Source organism: Opisthocomus hoazin, chromosome W (assembly GCF_030867145.1).
Source record: "Opisthocomus hoazin isolate bOpiHoa1 chromosome W, bOpiHoa1.hap1, whole genome shotgun sequence".
NCBI classification, from domain to species: Eukaryota; Metazoa; Chordata; class Aves; order Opisthocomiformes; family Opisthocomidae; genus Opisthocomus; species Opisthocomus hoazin.
The window spans coordinates 18,835,175-18,857,356 of NC_134453.1; the positions used below are offsets into that span (position 1 = coordinate 18,835,175).

General features: G+C 47.4%; 1 protein-coding gene and 1 long non-coding RNA gene across 4 annotated transcripts; both read right to left on the reverse strand.

The window, feature by feature from the left end:
* Positions 1-2,296: 2,296 nt before the first annotated feature.
* Positions 2,297-15,061, reverse strand: LOC142365647 (uncharacterized). Of its 3 annotated transcripts, none has more exons than XR_012766522.1 (4): positions 14,970-15,061; positions 11,383-11,484; positions 3,140-3,328; positions 2,297-2,885 (listed from the first exon to the last, which is right to left on the reverse strand). It is a non-coding gene; the product is annotated as an uncharacterized LOC142365647 (long non-coding RNA). The 3 variants fall into 3 exon arrangements; XR_012766523.1 differs by having other exon boundaries at positions 3,226-3,328; positions 11,383-11,488; XR_012766521.1 differs by having other exon boundaries at positions 11,383-11,488.
* Positions 15,062-16,500: 1,439 nt separating this feature from the next.
* Positions 16,501-21,824, reverse strand: LOC142365567 (immediate early response 3-interacting protein 1). The gene is made up of 3 exons (XM_075446447.1): positions 21,665-21,824; positions 19,718-19,819; positions 16,501-18,423 (listed from the first exon to the last, which is right to left on the reverse strand). The coding sequence occupies exons 1-3, from the start codon at positions 21,753-21,755 to the stop codon at positions 18,368-18,370; spliced, it is 249 nt and encodes an 82-aa protein (XP_075302562.1). The 5' UTR covers positions 21,756-21,824; the 3' UTR covers positions 16,501-18,367.
* Positions 21,825-22,182: the final 358 nt, after the last annotated feature.

The window sequence follows — 22,182 nt, forward strand, 5'->3', positions numbered from 1 at the left end:
GGCAAGATATTGCTGCCCGTCTGGAGCAGTTGGTTATAAAAGTGCATCACGTGGACGCCCACGTCCCTAAGAGTCGGGCCACTGAGGAACATCAAAACAACCAGCAGGTGGATCAGGCTGCCAAGATTGAAGTGGCTCAGGTGGATCTGGACTGGCAACATAAGGGTGAACTCTTTATAGCTGGGTGGGCCCATGACACCTCGGGCCACCAAAGAAGAGACACAACATACAGATGGGCTCGTGACCGAGGGGTGGACTTGACCATGGACACCATCGCACAGGTTATCCGTGAATGTGAAACATGCGCTGCAATCAAGCAAGCCAGGCGGGTAAAGCCTCAGTGGTATGGAGGACGATGGCTAAAATATAAATATGGGGAGGCTTGGCAGATTGACTACGTCACACTGCTACAAACCCGCCAAGGCAAGCGCTATGTGCTCACAATGGTGGAGGCCACCACCGGATGGCTGGAAACCTACCCTGTGCCCCATGCCACTGCCCGGAATACCATCCTGGGCCTTGAAAAACAAGTCCTGTGGCGACATGGCACTCCCGAAAGAATTGAGTCGGACAACGGGACTCACTTTCGTAACAGCCTCATAGACACCTGGGCCAAAGAACACAGTATTGAGTGGGTGTATCACATCCCCTACCATGCACCAGCCTCTGGATATATCGAGCGGTACAATGGGCTGCTAAAAACCACTTTGAGAGCAATGGGGGGGTGGGACTTTCAAAAACTGGGATACTCATTTAGCAAAGGCCACCTGGTTGGTGAACACCAGGGGATCCACCAACCGGTCTGGTCCTGCCCAGTCAAAACCTCAGCGCCCCGTAGAAGGGGATAAAGTCCCTGTAGTGCACATGCGGAACATGTTAGGGAAGACAGTCTGGGTTAGTCCTGCCTCGGGCAAAGGCAAGCCCGTCCACGGGATTGCTTTTGCTCAAGGACCTGGGTGTACCTGGTGGGTAATGCGGAAGGATGGGGAAGTCCGATGTGTACCTCATGGGGATTTGATTTTGGGTGAGAACAGTCCATAAATAAATTGTATAAAGTTAATTGCTAAATAACCCTGTCACTGTCTGTTATCGCTACTATAATTGTTACATGTTGTACCAGTAGTAGCATAGTAAGGATCGCCCACACTAAGGAAGGATGGACTTTTTGATGAAACCTAGCAGAGCACAGCGATGATGGGACTGGACCTGGTTTTCAACAATCGGCATCCAGCAACTTCATCAAGATCGACATCTCCTGCAGACCGTGGGCACGGGCCGCACCAGATACATCAGCCGTGAGCTCCGGATGCAGCAAGTGACCGCCCATCACCACACGTCACCTCTCGTGCCACGGAAGACCATTACGACAGATGGAGCCCGAAGTCATGGATTAAATGAACTCAATGGACACTTTAGAGTGATGATCCATAGACTAAGGGAATGATATCTGGAGACAGGAGAAGTGGTGGTGATCAACTGGACAGTGGGGGACCTGGGCATGACGTAGATGGTATGGAATAAGGGGTGGATAATGTCCCGGGTTTGGCCAGGACAGGGTTAATTTTCACCAGAATCCAGGAAGGGCCACAGCCGGGCGGGCTGACCCCACCTGGCCAAACAGAGCCGGGTATTCCATACCATGTGCCGTCATGCTGGGTTCCGGTTGGGGGGGAGCTGGGCGGCGGGAACTCACTCATGGCTCGGGAGCGCGCGGCACCGGTCCAGGAGAGAGCGGCTCTGTTGTGCGGTTTGTGTTGTGTTTTCTCCTCATCTGTATCGTTGTTGTTCCTGTTCCCTTTGTTTGCTGTTCTGTTAAACTGCCCTTATCCCGACCCACCAGTTTTTGCCTGTTTCTTTCCATTCTCTTCTGCACCCCAGCGGGGGGAGGGGCGGCCGCGTGGCGCTTTTGTTGCCGGCCGCAGCCAAACCATAACACACACGGTTCCGCTTATTGTCAGGTTTCCAGAAGTAACTGATGAAAAGCTGTCTGGGAAGTGTCACATTCTTCTGCTGAATAAGCTAAACTGGAAAACCCACTGGAAGTACGCAAGTAGATAAATTTAGATAAAGACTAACGGATCCTTACTCAGCCTGTAGTGATTTCGGTGAGTGTGCCTCTGCTCTGCTCTAATTTGAAGGTAGAGATTATGCACGATTAGAAGTGACTTTTAAATTAAAATATCGCTGTTGTTTAATTGTAACCACCGTTGATATCTTTCCTCTCCTGTTTTTTGTGGTTTTTTTTTTTTCAAATTTTACATGAAACTGTCAGCGTTTTACAGATGTTTTAATTAGATGCTGTTATTAAAAAGAATGCTCTAGTGAGTCTCGGAAAGGGAGAGTTACACTAATTATCTAACTGTTCTTAACAAGCAAGCTGTCTGCTACAGTTCTTCTACCCCAAACCTATAAACAACTGACAAGCAAGTAATCTTTTAAGTCTTTATACATCAAAATAAGGCTGGAGTCTTCCTTACACAGCAACTGCCATTAGATTATTTCCATGAGGAATGTTTTTTGAGTGGTCAGTGAAAATGGCTAATAAAAAAATAACCAAACACCACCCCACCACCCCCCTAAATTTTGAAAGTGAAGATTTCCCCCTGACATTTCTCACTGCATTCCCTTTCCTGGAAACAACACAGCGCTTCCTTCCCCATCGCCGTTCCGTCCTTCGGAGGCAAGGCGATGTCCTTTTGTATAGCAAAAGTCTTGGAAGTTTTCAGTCTTGTGGGGTTTTTCTTTTCAAACGGACTCAAATTCTCTCTGCCAAGCTGTGTACTTCTGGCTTAGGTTCTTTGCTGATGGCTTAGTGTGGGTGATCACATCCAGGAAATCCGCTGTTGTGATCGTGTCTAACCAGATCATGGGTAGGTTGCTGTTACCTAAACAGAAAAAATCCGATTAAATGCTGTTATTATTACCAAAAGGCATTCTTTTATGTTTCTGCCTAATGCAACACTTCATATATGAAAACAAAAGAATAAACCTAGTGAGATGAAGAAAAATTCATATTTTTTGCACAAAGCACAGATGCTGACAGCTTTAAAAAAAGGCCTGATTTTCAGAAATGTTAGCTTAGGTAGATGTTTTAGAAATGTAGTTTTAAAACTTTTCTAAGCAGATAACAGAGCTCCACCTGCTGGGCTTAATATTATAACTTCTAGAGTTGCAGCAGCAGATCAGCATCTCCCAGATCGGATTCTTCACTCGGAGCTGTGGTACCTGGCTGATGATTTTCAAGGGCATCGAAAATTTTCCTCACTGGTCTCACAGCTGCTTCCTTGCACACGAGTTTTATGTCCGAGCCAGAGTACCCATCCGTTTCCTGTGACAGGATCAGAATGATACGTTACAGCCTGCAGGCTTACACACCGGACAGCAATGGCGTTTACAAGCATATCTATTTCATATATATTTGTATAGAATATTTGTAAAGTCTGTTCCTGTCTGAAATACATCTATATACATACATGCACGTGGGTCGGGGCAATCCCAAGCACAAGTACAGGCTGGGCGGAGAGTGGCTTGAGAACAGCCCTGAGGAGAAAGACTTGGGGATACTGCTGGATGAGAAGCTCAACATGAGCCGGCAATGTGCACTTGCAGCCCAGAAAGCCAACCGTGTCCTGGGCTGCATCAAGAGAAGCGTGGCCAGCAGGTCGAGGGAGGTGATTCTGCCCCTTTACTCAGCTCTCGTGAGACCCCACCTGGAGTACTGTGTCCAGCTCTGGAGCCCCCAACAGAAGAAGGACATGGATGTGTTGGAGCAGGTCCAGAGGAGGGCTACAAAGATGATCAGAGGGCTGGAGTACCTCTCCTACGAGGACAGGCTGAGGGAGTTGGGGCTGATCAGCCTGGAGAAGAGAAGGCTCCGGGGAGACCTTAGAGCAGCCTGCCAGTGCCTGAAGGGGCCGACAGGAAGGATGGAGAGGGACTTTTCACAAGGGTGTGTAGTGACAGGACAAGGGGGAAAGGCTTTAAACTAAAAGAGGGCAGATTTAGATTAGATATTAGGAAGCAATTCTTCCCCATGAGGGTGGTGAGGCCCTGGCCCAGGTTGCCCAGAGAAGCTGGGAGAAGAGGGAGAAGGTGAATCGAGCCAGTTGCTGGCCGCAGCCAAACCATAACAGTGCAGAGCGAAAGAAATCACTCCTTAGGTGGTTTGGGCTCGAACCTTGGGAGTATTTAAATCAATGGGGGGACTGGATACAAAGGGGAGAAGAAAGGTTTTATTTGAAAGGGGCATACGTGACTCCCACAGGGTGGAAGGTGGCTTTAGATTGGGAACAACCTCCAGAAACCCTTATAAGTCCTGGGGTTGGTGGACAAGTAGGAGTAATTCCCTGCTTTGCATGTGGGCTAGCTCCTAGATTATATAAGAATTGACACCAAGCTTGGGTCCTGTTGAAGTGTAAATCTTGTGATAAAAAGTGGTACTGTGTATCTAGTAGGCGAGAAGCGCAGTGTCCTAGGTGCTTTCCCCGGACCCCACGGTTTTATAGTTGGGAAAGAACTCATCAAGAAATTGAGGTAGTGAAGCTGGTGTGAGGAAGGGAAAATTTGATTCCGGAAATTTGGGATGTGTGGGAGAAAGATTGGGAAGAAACTATAACGAGTTGTAAAAAAAATAATTCACGTGGAAACTTATTAAAAGAATAGCAAAAGATGAATTAAAGGGGCAATAAGTCACGAAATGGGTAACAATCAGGGAGGAATTTTGAAAAAAGAGTCTTTTAAGCTGTGTACTTGCTCATTAGAAAGACACTGTTGGGACCGGAGACATAGAAAGTAAAAGGACCCTTATCAAATATTGCAATCAATGGTGGCCTCTATATAAATTGGAAGATAGGGCCAAGTGGCCACTAAATGGGTCAATAGACTATAATACTCTTTGCAGCTAATGCTGTTTTTGAGGAGAGCAGGAAAACGGGATGAGGTCTCATAAGCAGATATGTTTTTCACCCTCCAAAACCATCTGGAGTGACAAAGGGACTGCGGAATGATACCACCACAGGACCCCATGGTACTCGCACTTGAGCGAAAAAATAATAAAGAACTCAGAGGTAAACTGAGGCGGTGTTGTTCGGCATGTAGTATTGGGAAAAGATGTATTAAACCTAATAAAATCCATCAGGCGTCAGAATAAGATCTAACTGATTTGTTTAAGCCTCCCCCTCAACCACAGGAACAGGATGCGATCTCAGATGAAATCCCCATTCCTCCGGACAGCCCTGTATCTTCCTGGACTGGGAAGAAATCTGCCTCAACGGCCTGACAAACACCTCTCCGAGAGGCGGTAGGACCTGATGGTGGAACTATGCTAATCAAAATACCTTTTTCCACTACCGATTTAGATGCTTGGAAAACGGTAGCGCAGGAATATCAGGTCGACCCAGTAGGTATCACTAAACACTTCAAATTACAACATAATCCAGATTGAAATGATATACAACTACTATTAGAGCATATGACCGAAACAGAAAAATAGCTAATTTTTAAAACTGCAGGTGATTTGGCTGAGGGCCACTATGAAACTGTGGGAGGTGAGGTTAAGGATTATTTCCCCTCCAAGATCCTAAGTGGGATGCTAACAGGTCTGCTCACAGGGAAAGGTTGCAAGCATACCGAGAGTAGATTTTTAAAGGAACGGAAAAGGCCATTCCCAAAACTATAAATTGGTCAGCTTTATATGCAGTTAACCAAGGTCCTTCCAAGTCCCCAACTGAGTTCCTGGACCGAATGAGGGATGTAATGCTCCGTAACACATCGCTGGACCCTGGGTCAGAGGTAGGAATACAACAACTAGTCTCCCTATTTTGGGGGCAGTCTACGGGAGACATTAGGCACAAACTCCAGAAGTTGCGCCCCACAGAAGGGAGAAATTTGGAAGTCTTACTGGATGAAGCATGGAGAGTGTTTAGCAATAGAGAGGAAGGGTGCAAACAAGGACAGAGGAGAATGGTAGCAGTTGTCAGGGAAGAGGGAGAGAAAAAACCTAGACGAGAACAGTCCCGGTTAGGCAGAGACCAATGTGCGTTGTGTAAGAGGTTTGATCATTGGAAAAGGGAATGTCCAAAAAACAAGGGAAGCGAACGAAATCATCAGACAGGAAGAACGATAGCTCATGTGAAGGAAGATTAACGGCGACCTGGGGAATCCACCCTAGCGGATCCACTGGTTATAATGAAGCTAGGGAAGGAACAACAAGAGGCAGAATTTTTGGTTGACACGGGGGTAACATACTCGGTTTTGAATCAAGCCTTGATGCCCCTGGGGAGTGACTATATCATGGTAAAAGGGGCAACTGGCCAAAGCGAAAAGGCATACTTTTGTAAACCTTTAAAGTACAAATTAGGAAAACAATGGGGCATCCACAAATTCTTGTATATGCCCAACTCCCCAAAGGCACTTCTGGAAAGGGATTTGTTGGAACAATTGGGTGCAAAAATTACATTTGAAAAAGGAGAAATTACTCTGGAGGTGAAGGATCAACAATATATCCAGGTACTGAGTCTATTTCTAACCAGTCCTCCCACAGAAGGAAAAATTCCTGAAGAGATCCTAAACCAGGTATACCCTGGGGTATGAGCCACTGATGTCCCTGGAAGAGCGAAGAATGCTCCACCCGTTGAAGTTAGACTCAAAGAAGGCCGGCAACCAGTAAGAGTTGTATCACTTAGACGGTGAGTCTACTAAATTTCTTGGGGCTCCAAGGGTACCAGGTATCTAAGAAGGCGGCCCAAATAATACAGCGCGAGGTGATTTACTTGGGCTATGAGATTAGTGCTGGACAAAGAACTTTGGGACAGGCCCGTAAGGAGGCAATATGCCAAACTCAGAGACCTCAGACAGTGAAAGAGCTACGGGCTTTCTTGGGAATGACCAGGTGGTGCCGGCTGTGGATTTATAATTATGGACTGCTCGTTAAACCACTATATGCACTAACAGCTACTGGACAAAATCACCTTAAATTGAACAAGGAGACCATGCAAGCCTTTGAACTATTGAAAAAGGCTCTGATGTTGGCCCCAGCCTTAGGGCTCCCAGATGTGAGTAAGCCGTTTTTCCTTTTCTCTCACAAGAAGCAGGGGATTGCTCTGGGGACACTAGCACAAGACCTAGGTCCATACTGACGAGCAGTTGCCTAATACAACTGCGAAGGGTTGGCCTGGATGCCTGCGAGCAGTTGAAGCTGGAATATTAAATATACAGGAAGCCCAAAAATTTACCTTGGGCCAGAAAATGACTGTCTTGGTGTCCCACACGGTATCCGCAGTATTGGAGGCAAAAAGAGGATAATTGCTTTAACCCGTGCCTTGGAATTGGCCCAAGGCAAAGTTGTGAATATATACACAGACTCAAAGTACGCCTTCGGAGTTGTGCATGCGCATGGAGCGATCTGGAAGGAAAGAGGACTACTGAACTCTCAAGGGAAAAACATCAAACATGCAGAAGAAATTTTGAAACTGCTGGAGGCAGTTCAACTCCCCAAGAAAGTGGCAATCATGCATATTAAGGCGCACCAGAAAGTGAGCTCAGAATTGGAAAAAGGAAACGAGCTGGCGGACAGAGAGGCAAAACAGGTGGCCAAAACGGAGGTAAGAGCTGAAGGGGCTTTAATCCCTGACGGACGAATCTCCCTAGAAGGTAAGCCAGAATATACCAAGGAAGACCAGAAACTTATCACAGATCTAGAAGGGTCATACAATAAGGAGGGGTGGGCTCAAACCCCACAGGGAAAACTAATCATTCCCTCCTGTCTGATATGGCATTTAGTAAGGGAAGAACATAGAAAAAGGCACTGGGGAACAGAGGCTCTGTACAAACACTTAATTAGAGAGATTGTGGCCAGAAATCCATATACCACGGTGAGACAGGTGACTCAGCAGTGTGATCTTTGCCTCCAGACTAATCCGAAAAATAACCCTAAACCAGAGATGGGTCAGAATGGAAAAGGTAATGGGCCTGGGCAGCAATGGCAGATTGATTTCACGGAACTCCCAAGAAAAAGGGAGTACCGATATCTATTGGTATTAACCGATACCTTTTCAGGTTGGCCGGAAGCATTCCCAACCAGGACGGCTAAAGCTCGGGAAGTAACTAAAGTATTAATACAAGAGATAATACCACGCTTTGGGGTTCCAGCAACTATGTCCTCTGACAGGGGACCACATTTTGCTTCAAAAATAGTACAACAAATCAACCATCACCTGGGTATAGATTGGCAGCTCCACACCCCATAATGCCCTCAGTGGAGCAGCCAAGTGGAAAAAATGAACCACTTAATCAAGCAACAAATTATGAAATTAGGACAAGAGAGGGACTGAGCCCTTTTGAGATCCTGTATGGATGACCCTATGGAATACAGAAGGGGATATCCATACAAAATAAGGGTGAGATTATGACTTCTTATTTAGTGAAAACAAAATCGGAAAACATGTGGTTGGGACCCGAGGAAGGGGCCTAAATGGACCTGTACAATAGAAACAGATTTAAATAAAATCTGGGAAAAGACCAAGGTGTTACCTGCGTGGCAATTTTAAGTCAGCTTTTGCAGCCATTTCTCCCTTTACTGAGGAACATCAATATCACATAAAACCACGTTATTGCCCTACACTGACAGCACATGCTACCAAACAATCAAATAATTTTAAGTGACAATTTCAACGGCATTCCCTTTAATTATTCCCCCACCATCACTTTCTCTGTTTGTTGCTATAGAAACAAACACTGGCATCAGGACTGCATGGAGAACATCAGAATAAAATTGGTCAACACTGGAGACTCACTTGCACCTGCCACTTCTTTCTCTTGTCTGGTCTGACCCTTCACAAGTATGAACAGCTAAAAAAGGCCTCCGGTTGCTAATAAAATGAAAACTAATCTATTTTTTTTTTCCTATCAATGTCAGCACTGAGAGGTAACTCTACAGATTGAATCTATCCATTTGTTCCCTAAGCAAACCGCAGGCCAATCACTTCAGCCTCTCTTCAGGAAGGACAATGATATGGATTAGCAGAAAAGAACATGAGAAAATACTTTTTTCCAGCCTCTTACAGGAGAAAGTCCTGGCTGTTCTTGGCAGTGAAATGACAACTGCTCTCCATGCCTGTGCCAGACTCCCTCTGCACCCTATCCCTTCTTTAAACCCCTTGTAATTGATGGCCTTGCTGGACTTGTCAAATGGAAGACGAAAGACAAACTCACAAACTTGGACTGAGGCGTCTCTCGACTGAGGTGTCAAGAGCCAAAGAGCTAACCAAGGAAGTAATTAACTGGTGCTTATCTTATCAGACAAAAGTAAGGGGGGATAGCCCATCACTGTAAACCCAGGGATCTGTGGGGCGGCCGCGGAGGCTGCGCAGCCAGAGATTGCTTCAGAGATTGCTTTGGATAAAGCCCAGATGGCCCCCGAATACACATACCAAGATGCCCGCTCCAAAGGCGTGTCACACTGCTGAGCCCCGCTTCTGACCACACGACGTTCCATGCCAAGAGCCAATCGATACACAATAATTGACTTAGTCCCACCTCGCAAAAAGATCTCCAAACATATAAAAATTGGCACTTGAAAACTCTCTTTGGGAGGAGGAGCCAAGCGAGAACTTCACCTGACGGACGGGTCGACGGGCCTGAACCTCTCTTCCCTCCCCCAAGAAGGGACGCCTTTTTGGTAAGAGTCACGCCTCTGACTTTGTCAGATGTATCCCCGGGAACACATTGTTAACTAAAGCATTAAACTGTTACTTTGAGCTCAACTTTTGTAGACAGTGCATTTGTCAACGGCAATTCTGAATCTGTGATAACTGTCGCTTGAATAAATTACCTATTGTTTCAACTTTGCAAAACTGTTTCAGTGAAAGTCCTTGGAAGGGCTCTGGCAGGCAAGTTGAACATCAGACTCCCCTTACCCCCTCCTTTAACGTGACACCTTTCCCTTGCCAAAGCCAGTACAGGGCCTGCACGAGCACAACTCGGCAGGAATCAAGCAGAAGACAAAGGAGAATCAGGCGCTTTATAAAAAAGTTTGTCTTCGGATTCTACAGAAGCTGTTTCTTCCGTCCTGTCTACTGCCTGGGGGTCTGGAGGTGAGCAGCAGACAGGACAGATACTGAGCTCTTCTCAACAACATCACTGCTTTTACATATATACATAAATACATATACATACATATGGATTTTTAAGAATGCTGACTCTCAGTTGGCACAAGTTTTCCTTGCAGCATGAAACACCTGGCAGACAAGGTCCAGTGAATGAAAGGGTAATAAATCAGTACCCAACACTTTAGCAGTTTTTACTTTCTTGCAATTTTACATCTTTAGGAGATAATTATTTCCACAAAATTATTTGTGAAAAGAAATGCAGAGTTTCCCAATCCCTCTGCGGGCTTTTCCTCTGAGCAACAGTCTAGCTTTGTAAGAATCTAAACAGTCAATACAACTCCAGTAAAAACTTCTCATCCTTAATTCAACCCTGTTCCTCTCACCTGGTTCTTACTGTCCCAGCACCTTAAGCTGTCCTCCCTCACTCACCATGACAGCGTTTATCACTTTGTGTTTTTCTTCACCCACGGCAAGGTGTCTTCTCCAGGAAAACAGCATCATTACACAGTACAAAGATCCCTGGCATTGTGTATCCTATTTTGCCACTGACTTGGCCAGATTAAGTCATTTTACTATTGCTCAGTTTCTTTAGGCACCCTTTCATCAACAGAGAAAGAGGTACTTCACTGTCCTGTTTATTAATATGTTGAAATTCCTACAAAAGATGGGCCGTACTATCAAATGTTTCTCAAACTAAAAAACAACTGAGGTGGTTTACCTAGCAGAGAAACTTTACAAATAACAAAGCAAAGCCTTGGCTGAAAGACCAAATGAAATGAAAACTCTGTAAAGGATGCCTTGCTCACTAGGCCAAGTTACTCTGTTTTTCCGCTTTAGCTCACCACAGACCTAAGGGCTCAGACACACCATCAGGTTCCTGGAGTTAAAGCACTGAGGAACAGCTCAGCTGAAGTGACTTTGGGTAATTCAGGTTAACTTCACCACTTTTCACTTTTGTTAAAGGCTGAGTCCCACGTAAATTAGCTGAAACATTCTGAATATTAAGTCTTTTTCCACCTGGAAAAGACTTAGATAAGAGCTAGAAAGCAACTTGGGAAAGCTGCAGGGGCTCATGGCAACTTTTCAATATCTAGACGCTTTGCTGATTTCTCTTGGTATTAACACAGGTGTAAATAAAAGTAGAGTTTGGCCACGTATTTGCTTATCCATGACAGCATAAAAAGGCAGAAGTGTCAGGCTCGTTTACTCAAAGCAGCTTCTTTGTGCAAACAGCGCTGACATAACCTACCAGAGGAAATCAAAAAAGGTAGCTTGCCTTTTAAGAGCTTCCTGCGTGCCCGGCACAGCTGAGTCTTCAACATGAAGCATGCCGCTGAGATCCACCAAGACAGCTTTCAGCGCGCGCCAAGCTGCCATCCTTCCTTCCCCAGGGAAAAGGCAAATAAATGAAACAACGAAAAACTGGTTAGCAGACAATGGATAATAAAAATAAGGAACTCAAGCACCTCATTTGTGCCAAGCCCAGTATTACTCAGAACATTACTCGCAGTATTAAATAGGCCCCTTTAGACAGAGAAATAAAAGGCAGTATTTAAAAAAAAAACATAATTGATGGGGTGGTATTTTCCCAAAGAGTCTATATATGGAAATCAGGTGCTATTTGTTTTTTAAGTGCCTTTATTTGTGCATGTCAAAAATTCCTCTAAAAAAGTAAGACTGTTGGGAAGAGGATCATTAAGTCTGGTATTGCTGGTTCAAGGCCCCAGCAAGCACATATCGGCAAGTCCCATCGACACCAATGGCGCTGTTCAAGTAAAAATAAATACAATACTACTAGGCAATGATACAGCGCTCTAACTGTAAAGCTCAAAATGTTCTGCAAAAGTGGATATTGTCAATTTTATTTTTGTAAGCGAGATCTAAGGTGGTCCAGCCCACAACACAACACAGGTGCCCTAACTCTTAGGTTATTCGGCGGTCGACTGCCTGTGTGCCAGCGTGGATTAAGCCTGGAAGCTCTCATGGCTCCAGGATATTCAGCACCCCAAAGGGTTACTCCCTCCTCTTGCGAAGGGGACAGTCAAGCAGTTTTCCTACAGCAAGCTTCTGTGTCACACAAACAGGTACAGGAGACTCAGCCCAAAACAGAAGCCAGTATTCATGGGGTAAAGACACTGGGGAAGAAAATAGCGAGGTTATGTGCAAGTCATCTGGCTGAAAAGCTGGCTTTAGAAACGAGTACATCTCCTTATGTGCTGTATTTTGCTCAACAAGCAAGTTTGATGAGCTATTTCTTAGCAAATGTCCGATATGGAAGCTTTTCTCCTGTTTGTTAGACAATAATGACTATCTGATCTGCCATTACTAGCAAGTCATCACAATTTTATGTTGAGCTGTTTTGGTTACAGACAGAACATGTAGCATGTATGCACTTTTAAAAAAACACGCACTTTTAAAAAACACGCAGAGTAGTCAACACCACAATTAAAACCTGTCTTGATAAATTTAATTTTCTATCAATCAGGACAGTTTTATCTTTGCAGGCAGTTTTATCAATGATCAAGATCATGTGAACTTGATGTCTCAGGTACAAGACACGCACAGAAAACTTTGAGATGCCACTTTCACAATTCCTGCCAGTACCCAGCAATAAGAAAAAAAAAAATGCTTATTTTATGTCTGTTGCTACACAGGCCAAGGTTAAAACTCTATGATAAAAGAGCTGATAACAGAACCCCTAAGGGAGCTTCATCAATTGCATGGGAAAAGAGGGCACCAGGTTTCCAAGACATATTCTCCAAGTAAAATACTCTGCTCTTCAGCAGGTCAGCCCCAGCCTGTACTGGTGCATGGGGTTATTCCTCCCCAGGTGCAGGACCCTGCATTTGCCCTTGTTGAAGCTCATCAGGTTCCTCTCTGCCCAACTCTCCAGCCTGTCCAGGTCTTGCTGAATGGCAGCACAGCCTTCTGGTGTATCCACCACTCCTCCCAGTTTTGTGTCATCAGCAAACTTGCTGAGGGTACACTCTAACTCTTCATCCAGGTCATTGATGAAGAAGTTAAACAAGACTGGGCCCAGTACTGACCCCTGGGGACACCACTAGTTACAGGCCTCCAACTAGACTCAGCGCTGCTGCTGACAACCCTCTGAGTTCTGCCATTCAGCCAGTTCTCAATCCACTTCACTGACCACTCATCCAGCCCACACTTCCTGAGCTTCCCTAGGAGGATATTATGGGAGACTGTGTCGAAAGCCTTGCTGAAGTCGAGGTAGACAACATCCACTGCTCTCCCCTCATCTACCCAGCCGGTCGTACCATCATAGAAGGCTATCAGATTGGTCAAGCATGAGTCCTACAAAACTTCAGTACCTCAGTTTTCATAACTGCAGCCCAAACCATCAGGGAACCTCGCCTTCATGCTGGCATTACAGCTACAGCAATGGGATGAAGCCACTCAGTAATTCAGGCTGACCAGGACATGAGGAACCATACCCTCACGGGTCTCTGGCGGCCTAAGGGGCCTCCATACCGTACAGGGACACAACAAAGTGCTCACAACCTATGGGGAAAGAGGCCTTGCCGCCTTGCGGTGTCACCGAAAATCCGGGAATAAAACCTCATAACACCAATGTAGTGTTAAAAGGCAGGCATTCTTTATTGCGGCGCCAGATGCACGGGGGATAATTCCACCGAATGTGCATACCCCATACCCTTTCCGTGCAGTTTATATAGATCAAAATATACATATTCATCTGATTACATAAGCCCTTCCTTTCATAGTCAAATCAGTCCATTTTCATACACTCCTCCCACCCGCACTTGTGCAGTGCCTCCTAGTGGTGGTCGTCGGGGGTCCCAAGATGAAGGCTTATCCTCTTCATCACAGTTTCTGCGCAAACTCAGTCCTCTTCTGGCTCTTGTCCCTGCGGCACGGGTCGTCTTGACCAGTTCTAGGCACCTGCTAGTTTTAATTAACACTAACTTCTTTGGGGGGAGATGTATGACTTTTTGCTTCAGTTAATTCACACAATAGATAGGTACCACAAATACACCTGCAACCATTTGGTAACGCTATTTCTATTAAAAATCCCCCTTCACCATTATTGTTTAACATTAATGATTACCTAGGGACTAAACCCTCTGTTCCCAGACCTAATGTCCAGATGGGCAGGGCTGTACAAGGGACATAGCAGCATTGTTCGTGCTTTATGATTAACTAATTCCATCACCTTGGTTACAGCGGGAAGGCTTGTAGCTGGGCAGATGCGCTGGGGCCATGTAGGGGCTGCTCCCCATGGCGGAGGAGCCCCGCTCCGCCCAGGCAGGGCCGGCTCCTGCTCTTCCTCTCCCCCAGACCCCAGCACAGGGCCTGCACGGTGCCGCCTTTCCCTCAGACCACGGCACAAGCCGGGCAGCGAAGCTGGAGCCCCTCAAGCGAACCCCGGGACAAGACAGCAGAGCAGCCCAGGCCACGCTGAGGGGAGTGGGGCTCCAGAGCCGCCCACCCAGCCCCACAGAGAGCCCATACAGCCTCCCCTGTGCGCCTGCCATTGCACCCCCCCCAAGGACCGGGGGCAGCCAGTGCCTTCCTGCTCGGTGGGGAGCCCCGGGGCTGGTCCCCAGCCCCACGACGCCTCCGAGGACGGATGCCTTCCCCTCGCCATATTGGAAAGAGCATAAGGATACAAATACGCCCCCCCCCCAAGCCCAAGAGATGGTACCGCCTCTTTCCACCAGTTTACAATGGGCAGGTCCATTCGCGGTAGGGGGGCCTCTCCGAGCTCGGCGGGCTCTCCTTTCCCGTGAGGCCGATGGTTCCGCCCACCCGTTCGCGCTCGAAGAAAGCGGGTGGGCCCACTCACACAAGAGGGGAGAGCAGTCTAGACACGACACGACTCACTTGCCTCCAGCCACCCCGCTGCCGCCACCGAGGTCTGCCCGCCGCCCCGCCCCGCGGGGCCCTCCCGGAGCCGGGGCTGCCCGGCCGAACACCGGTGCCCCGCCCAGCTCAAAGCCGCAGGAACCCCCGGCGGTTTTCAGCCCTCCGGTGCCGGTATCCGCGGCCGGGCTTCGGCAGCCGCCGGCAGGCAGCACGGCGGGCAGCCCGTGGAGGAGGGCGGAGGGCGCGCGGCGCCTCGGCGGGGAGGGCGGGAAGCGGCGGCTGAGGGAAGGGAAGGGAGCGAGGGACTTCGGCTGGGAGAGGGGCGGCCCGCGGCTGCGGAGGCCGCTCCCGAGGCGTGATGCACATCCAGAAAGCACGGGGAGATGCAGTTGGGATTTCGTGAGAAGCGAGGGCATGTCCATAAACCGGCGTGATGAACATTTGCAGTTTTACCTTGTGATCGTACATCAAAACATCCCACGGTGTGTAAGGCCGCGCGGTTCGGAAGTCATAACACCGCAACCTGAGGTGTCAAGGATAATTAAAGTGAGCTTGAGATCCATTTATTTGTGTACAAACCCGTTGCAGTCCTACTTTTCCCTCCACCTGTCCCCGTGCACTTCGAAACAAAACCTTTAACAGCGCAGGTACGCAGAATCCATCCCTTGTTCCCATTCATGTTTGCGCTAAAGACTCTATGAAGTGTCCCACAAGCTTTGTTTTCACCACACAACTGGTACCACCACACAGCAATCTACTGCTGTGAAAGCATCTGCTGCTTACAAATCCTCACTAGAACCAGTGGTTCCATGCTGGAAAGTCTTCGTCCTCATCGTGATCTGTCAAGTATCCTGGTTATCATCCTTTCTGTGCCAGGTACGAGCAATGATGCTCTTCACGGTGTGAAGTGATGACCGGACCGCAGGCTCTTGGCCAAGCGGAAACTTTTTTGCGTGTTCCCCGGTACCAAAGAAGCCGAGCCCCTGCCAGGTTTGAGGCGTTTCGTTGAACTTCATCGCAGCGGACTCGTTTCAGAACTGCTCAAACCTGCATGAGGAGGCAGCAGCAGCATAGTTACTCCCTCATCGTTTCTCTCCACGCTCCTTCCTTCTCTGCCCGTCTGCTATCTACCCTTTTTCCCTTTGTCGCTGCTGATCTTCAGCTGCTGCCCCACTTTGAATCGCTATTTCGCATCTGCCGGGTAAATCACGTCCCAGTTTTGCCTCCACTGCAGGATTCCTGGCACGCAGAACCGCCGCTCCTTTTTCCTGCATGTGCCTAGTTGATTTTGAAACGATCTGCCCATGCGCTGCAAGCCACTCACTGAAACTTCAGCCTTTCCGAAAGGGCAGGAAGATGGAGAAATTGCTTTTCACCCATTTTTAAAGCTGCTGCTTGTAATCTTTAGCACTGGTTTTTATTTTAGTAAGAACTAGTGTTTTTACAGTCAATAGGTACGAAAAGGAAACGATAAGCAAGCTGTGCTTCAAATCATTCAGCACTGCAATCCAATGCATCAGCAATGGAAACATCTGCCGCTGCTTTTTTTTTGCAAAACTTTTACAAAAAGACCCGCATACCTTCCACATTTTATCTGTTCCACATACTTACTGTCCGGTTTCCATGAAAGACAGATATATGAAAATAACTGATCCAGACTGTACCCTCGTCACCTCTGAATTACACAAAGATCATTACGAAGAAATACTTTATAATAGATCTACCTACTCCAGAATTTAAAGACTAGCATGATCCTATTCTTCCTCTGGCCAGCGTTACCACAGCTCATTAGGTTTGCTACATAAACCAAAATACAGCTTTACAGCGGAGAGATGATACTCGCAAGTGCCACAGGGATGAGAAAAAAGTATTTTGTGTAAGAACAGTCATTCTGGGATCTGCAGCAGGACGAAGCTGAGTTTTGAGATACTCCTCCTGTACGCAAATTTGGAGAGAGTTAGGAAAGAGAGCGCTTAACTTAGAAATTCAGAATTTATTTACAAGTTTTCACTAAAAAAAAGGAAACAACATAAAACTCTCCTCCTGGATATACTCTACTCTGCAAAACACTGCAACCGAAGATTATGAAATTCATTTACACATTTTACAGATTTATCTTTGTATACAACAGCGTATGCTTTAGTCATCAAGACGTCAGAAGAAGAGATGATAAACTAAGCTGGTTTAAAGTAACACAACTGCCAGGTTTCCTTTGGCCTTCCCCGCTTTAAAAAGAAGCTGAAACACTCGAGCAGAGGAATAGACATAAGACTTCTAACTTTTCTACAAAGGTACACGAGAATCAGCCTTCTTCCACTCACGCTTGCAATATAACATTTGACCTAACCCAGCAGTCTTAATTGAGCTAAGATCTGTACCAACACAATTAGCAATATTCTCGGCGACAGAACTGCAAGATCACACCCATAGTTGCAATTTCAGTAAGCTGTTAATTTAACAGAGGAAGATGGAGGGCGGGGAAGGAAGCAGCAGTGATAGAAGAGGCTGAAAATTTGCTGTTTTTTAACACAGAATTGCCTTTGAAAAGGGCCCGGTATTCCCCTCCCGCATTTCTCCGAGGAGCTCAGAATACAAATGGTTCCCCACTTCCACCACACCAACCACCACGCAGAAGTTTAACACACGTTTTAAAATAAGTATAATAATCCTTGACAGAACAGTAACAAATGCTAATCACTAACATCACCTGCTAGTCTAAACGAACAGAGAGTTGCCCGGCTTTAGGTACAGCTTTTTTAGATTTTGCATAGCAATCGCACCTATTTCCAACTTACTTCACCATCAGCACGAAACATTATTGATTTTAAAAGACTACCAAACACCGAGAGAAAAATCCTGTTCTCAATCAAACCGGGAACGTTTGATTTCCAACGCGAACTGAATTGGGACTTTACCCAGCCAGTTTTGTCTCCCTCAATATCACAACTGTACTTGAATGCTTGGTAACATGTTTGTAGAGCCTAATTCGTATCCTCTTAAATAGTACTGTGACAGTAACTGAAATAAAAAACAAAGTTTTCTTCATTTACAAAGAAATTGGGAAGCATACTGAAGGAAACTCATCCCTGAGTAACAAGTCGTTGAAAAACCGCATCCTATGGACAATCACTGCAATATGTCATGACACGTACGCTAACAGTCGACACTACGAACAGGCAGCAACAGAACTTGTCATAGTCCAACATATTTCCAGCGGTGTTGCATTGATCCCATCATCTTGTTTAATGAAACTGCAAGTGAACATTAAGAAATAGGATAAATACAAATAGTGTCTTTATTATTTGAAGTTGAATGTCAGATTGACAGCTAAACCGTGCTGGACCCCAGAAAACTCGGAGCAGTGATGGTCAGCAACTCGCTTCTTTTGATGTCCAAAAGATTTTCACCAGGTGTCTTCAACCAAACAACAGGAGGAGAACGATTGTAACTGAGTTCACTGCTATTAATGGCACTGTCGGGGAAAAAAAAAAAGAGAGCAATTGTGAAAATTTTCTTCTGCACATCACAAGGTGACAGAACTTCTTGTTATCTTGGGAGACTGCCTTGTAAGGTGCAAAATCAACCAAAGTTTTAAAAATACACTGAATTTTCTTATGCAAAAATCAGTTAGTGGAAGGAGTCAGGATCACAGCCTAGAATACTAAAAATTTGTAGGAAGCAACAGTGTAAATATTTTTCCACTGCCCATCATGTCATAACTTTGACCCAAACAGCCCTTTCTCCAAATGAAACTAAACTGTCTCGAAGGCAGTTTTTGTCCTTGGCTTGGCTGTGATTTAGAAGAAATCATAGAATCATAGGTTGGAAAAGACCTCTAAGATCATCAAGTCCAACCGTCACCCCAACACCACCATGCCTGCTAAACCATGTCCCCAAGTGCCACATCTACATGTTTTTTGAACCCCTCCAGGGATGGGGACTCCACCACTACACTGGGCAGCCTGTTCCCATGCCTGACCACTCTTTCTGTGAAGAGATTTTTCCTCATATCCAACCTAAACCTCCTCTGGTGCAACTTGAGGCAATTTCCTCTCATCCTATCGCTGGTTACTTGGGAGAAGAGACCAACACCCGCCTCACTACAACCTCCTTTCAGGTAGTTGTAGAGAGCAATAAGGTCTCCCCTCAGCCTCCTCTTCTCCAGACTGAACAGCCCCAGCTCCCTCAACCACTCCTTGTAAGACTTGTTCTCCAGACCTCTCACCAGCCTCGCTGCCCTAAATGTATCGGTTTTTACTCCGTGGTGAGTAGGACAGGCAAGATTAGTTACTTCCTCTATATCACCACCTATAAAAGGGATTTTTGGTCCTCTTTACAGTGAAGAAAACTACCAGTAACTTGCAAATTAAAGTCTGGTTTCCCCCCTACCCTTTGAGGGACGTCAGCCTGACTCACCTTGAAGAATCGCAGGAATTACATTTCCTTCCCCAGGTACTTCCCCGAAAATTGAACCTAGCCAAGGCGGAGCTAACTGCACCCTCTGGTTGATCACCCAGCTTCCCCCCAGCTCCCGAATCTCCGAGGAAAGGCGAGACGCAGCGGCAGCATTTACCACAATCGGGGCACGAGCGCCGCATGCTGGGACCTGCACCCGCGCGTGAAGGAAGGAACCTGCAGGAAGGGTGCGTTGGGAGCAACGAGCAGAAATAGGGTAAAAGGGTCAAAAAAACCTGATGTTACTTCATGAAAACACAGAAGCAAAACTTTATGGACAACGACGTTCAGGCAGAAGATCGTCACCTTACCTCTCATAACGGTTCGTACAGATCGAATCAGGTTCATTAGCTGTGCTTTAATTCCCGGCTCCTCTCCAAATCCTCCAATCCCTTGATCGCTCCCCCAGCCAACTGTGGCACAGAAAAACAGCCAGACGCGTGAGGGGAAAAAAGAAACCAACCCCAAACTGCGCCGCAAATGCTATCAGAAACATTATCACTGACGTCAGAAAGACAAACTACAAGCTTTATTTCAAGATCATATTTTTAAAACAATACATTGAAAACTGCTCAACCTTTGAACGAACGCAACAGTAATGACAGATCAATGTTTCCGTAGCGGAAACCCTGATCTTTTTAACACACTAGTGTTCCCCACCTGCCGGAGGACCGAAGGAGTTTATCTGGGCTTTGGAAAAACACCCACCAAAACAAAACCGACCAAACAACATCTCTTCGCAGCCCTTTACCGGAAGACAAACCGGCAGGTAACTGTCGGGCGTGAAGTGATACTTCAGCGCTGAGAAACGAGCTGCATGCCAGGGAACAGTCAGCACGGTTTCCAAATCGGGACGACCATTTTTGTAACCGCTACGTCAAAAAATCACGACTTAGGAGCTTTTCAGAGGGCAACAGAAGCACTGGAGGTTTACAAAGCCCTTCAAGTGAACGCGGCGCAAGAAGGCAGTGCCATGGTCAGTGCCGACAAACACTGGAAGGGGACTGAATATTTAGAAATGGTGGTGACTGTGGCTGGATTCCGCGTCGAAGAGCGGAAGAAAATCTACGTATCATTAGCAATAGCTTGATAAATAGTCTCTGCTCGGCATGCAGTAATAGGTAAAAGCAGATAAAGGCTTAGGATGGGTGCGAAGTCACGAAGAAAAGAATAAAAGTATTAAAATGGCTTTACATAAACCGCAAAGATTGTCTGCAATGTGATTCTTTGCACCTGGACAAGGAGAAACGACAGAACGCAGGCGGCAAGGCCGGTGACCAATGGCCGTACGGAAGAATTCCCGGCAGACAGAAGCGGAAAACAAAAGCTGTGGCCTGGAGATGAGAAGCAGCACTGCGGGAGAAGAAACCGGGAGAAACCCTTCCGCACCAGCTGTGGGGAGCAGAGCGACGGGACCGGGGATCTCCACATCCTGCTGCCGGCTTCAGGATGAGCAGAGCAAAGAGGGGAGCAGCTCAATATTCACTGTGCAATCTGCCACTTTCTTTCCTCCAGAAACAACTTCTGAAGGACTTTTCCCCCCCCTTTGTCTCCCTTGCTCTGGCTCCGGGCTGGGGGCAGTGGGCGAACCCTCTCCTTCTGCCAGCTGCTGCTTCCCACTGGGATGTGCTTGGATATTCCCCGGGGCGAGAGACACCCCCAAACTGAGCAGATCCCTCGTGGCAAATCCTGCCAGGGAGCGGAAGAAGGGGGTAACCATCTGCGCTCCGGCCAAAAATCCCCGCTCGGCCCGACTGGGAGAAGTCGGGATTCTCCAGATCAGGAGATGAGGAAGCCTTGGATCGCAGGTCGCTGCAGATCTCTGGCATTGGCAGCTTTTCTGGGGTTTTGTGGGGTTTTGCTGTCTTTTAGAGGGCGAGGATGGACGACCGACCTTGGGGATCTGCCTTCGCGACCACAGAAATGGGGGAAAATCGTGGGGAAGGGACAGAGCGATGACAGGAGCGGCACCGGCCGGCTCCAAGCCCGCAAATCCCACAGCCGGTCCCCGCTTGCTGATACCCAACACCGGCAAGGAAAGGCGGAGGATGGGGGGGGGGACGCAGGCCCGGGCCCCACGAAGCCCCGCGGGCCTGGAGTGGCTTCCGCGACACCGGGCCCAGCATCCCAGGGCTCGCCGAGAACCGGACGGCCGCGGGGCGGTCCCGCCGGGTGACTCCTCCCCCAGGCCCCCGCCGCAGCCGGGCCCGGCCCGGGCTTTCCCCCCCGCTCCCCGCGGTCGGTCAGTGTCGGCTCACCGTGCCGGAGGAAGCGCTCCTCGTGCAGCACGGTGACGGCGTTGACGATGAGGAGCGCGGCCTGCAGCAGCGAGTACAGCGTGAAAGCCATGGCCCCGCCGCCGCCCTGAGCCCAGCCGCGCCGCCGGGGCGGGAACCGGCGCAGAGCGGGACGTGGCAAGGGGCGGGGCCGGGGGGCGGGGTCTCAGCCGCGCAGGCGTGGCCGGGCAACCCATGTTAACAACCTAATGCGAGTAGAACCGCTCCATGCCATAAACTACTTCAGATGCAAAAGTAGCTTTTGAAATACTGAATTTTACAGCCAATACCTGGGTTTTTTTTCCCCCCACTGTGTTTTTTCAATAATACATTGATTTACTTTTTTGTTCTAGCAGGAATTATAAATATAATTTATAAATTATAATGCTTATAAATATCTGAAGAGTGGGTGTCAGGAGGATGGGGCCAAACTCTTTTCAGTGGTGCCCAGTGACAGGACAAGGGGCAATGGGCACAAACTGAAGCAGAGGAAGTTCCGT

What these genes read in the sequence shown, in the direction of transcription:
- LOC142365567 (XM_075446447.1), bottom strand. Translation starts at nt 21,755, where the DNA reads ATGGCTTTCACGCTGTACTCGCTGCTGCAGGCCGCGCTCCTCATCGTC. An exon ending in GGAGCGCTTCCTCCGGCACG is followed by an intron (nt 19,820 to 21,664) that starts GTGAGCCGACAC and finishes TCTGTGCCACAG; the next exon opens with TTGGCTGGGGGAGCGATCAA. An exon ending in TGTACGAACCGTTATGAGAG is followed by an intron (nt 18,424 to 19,717) that starts GTAAGGTGACGA and finishes TTTCCCCGACAG; the next exon opens with TGCCATTAATAGCAGTGAAC.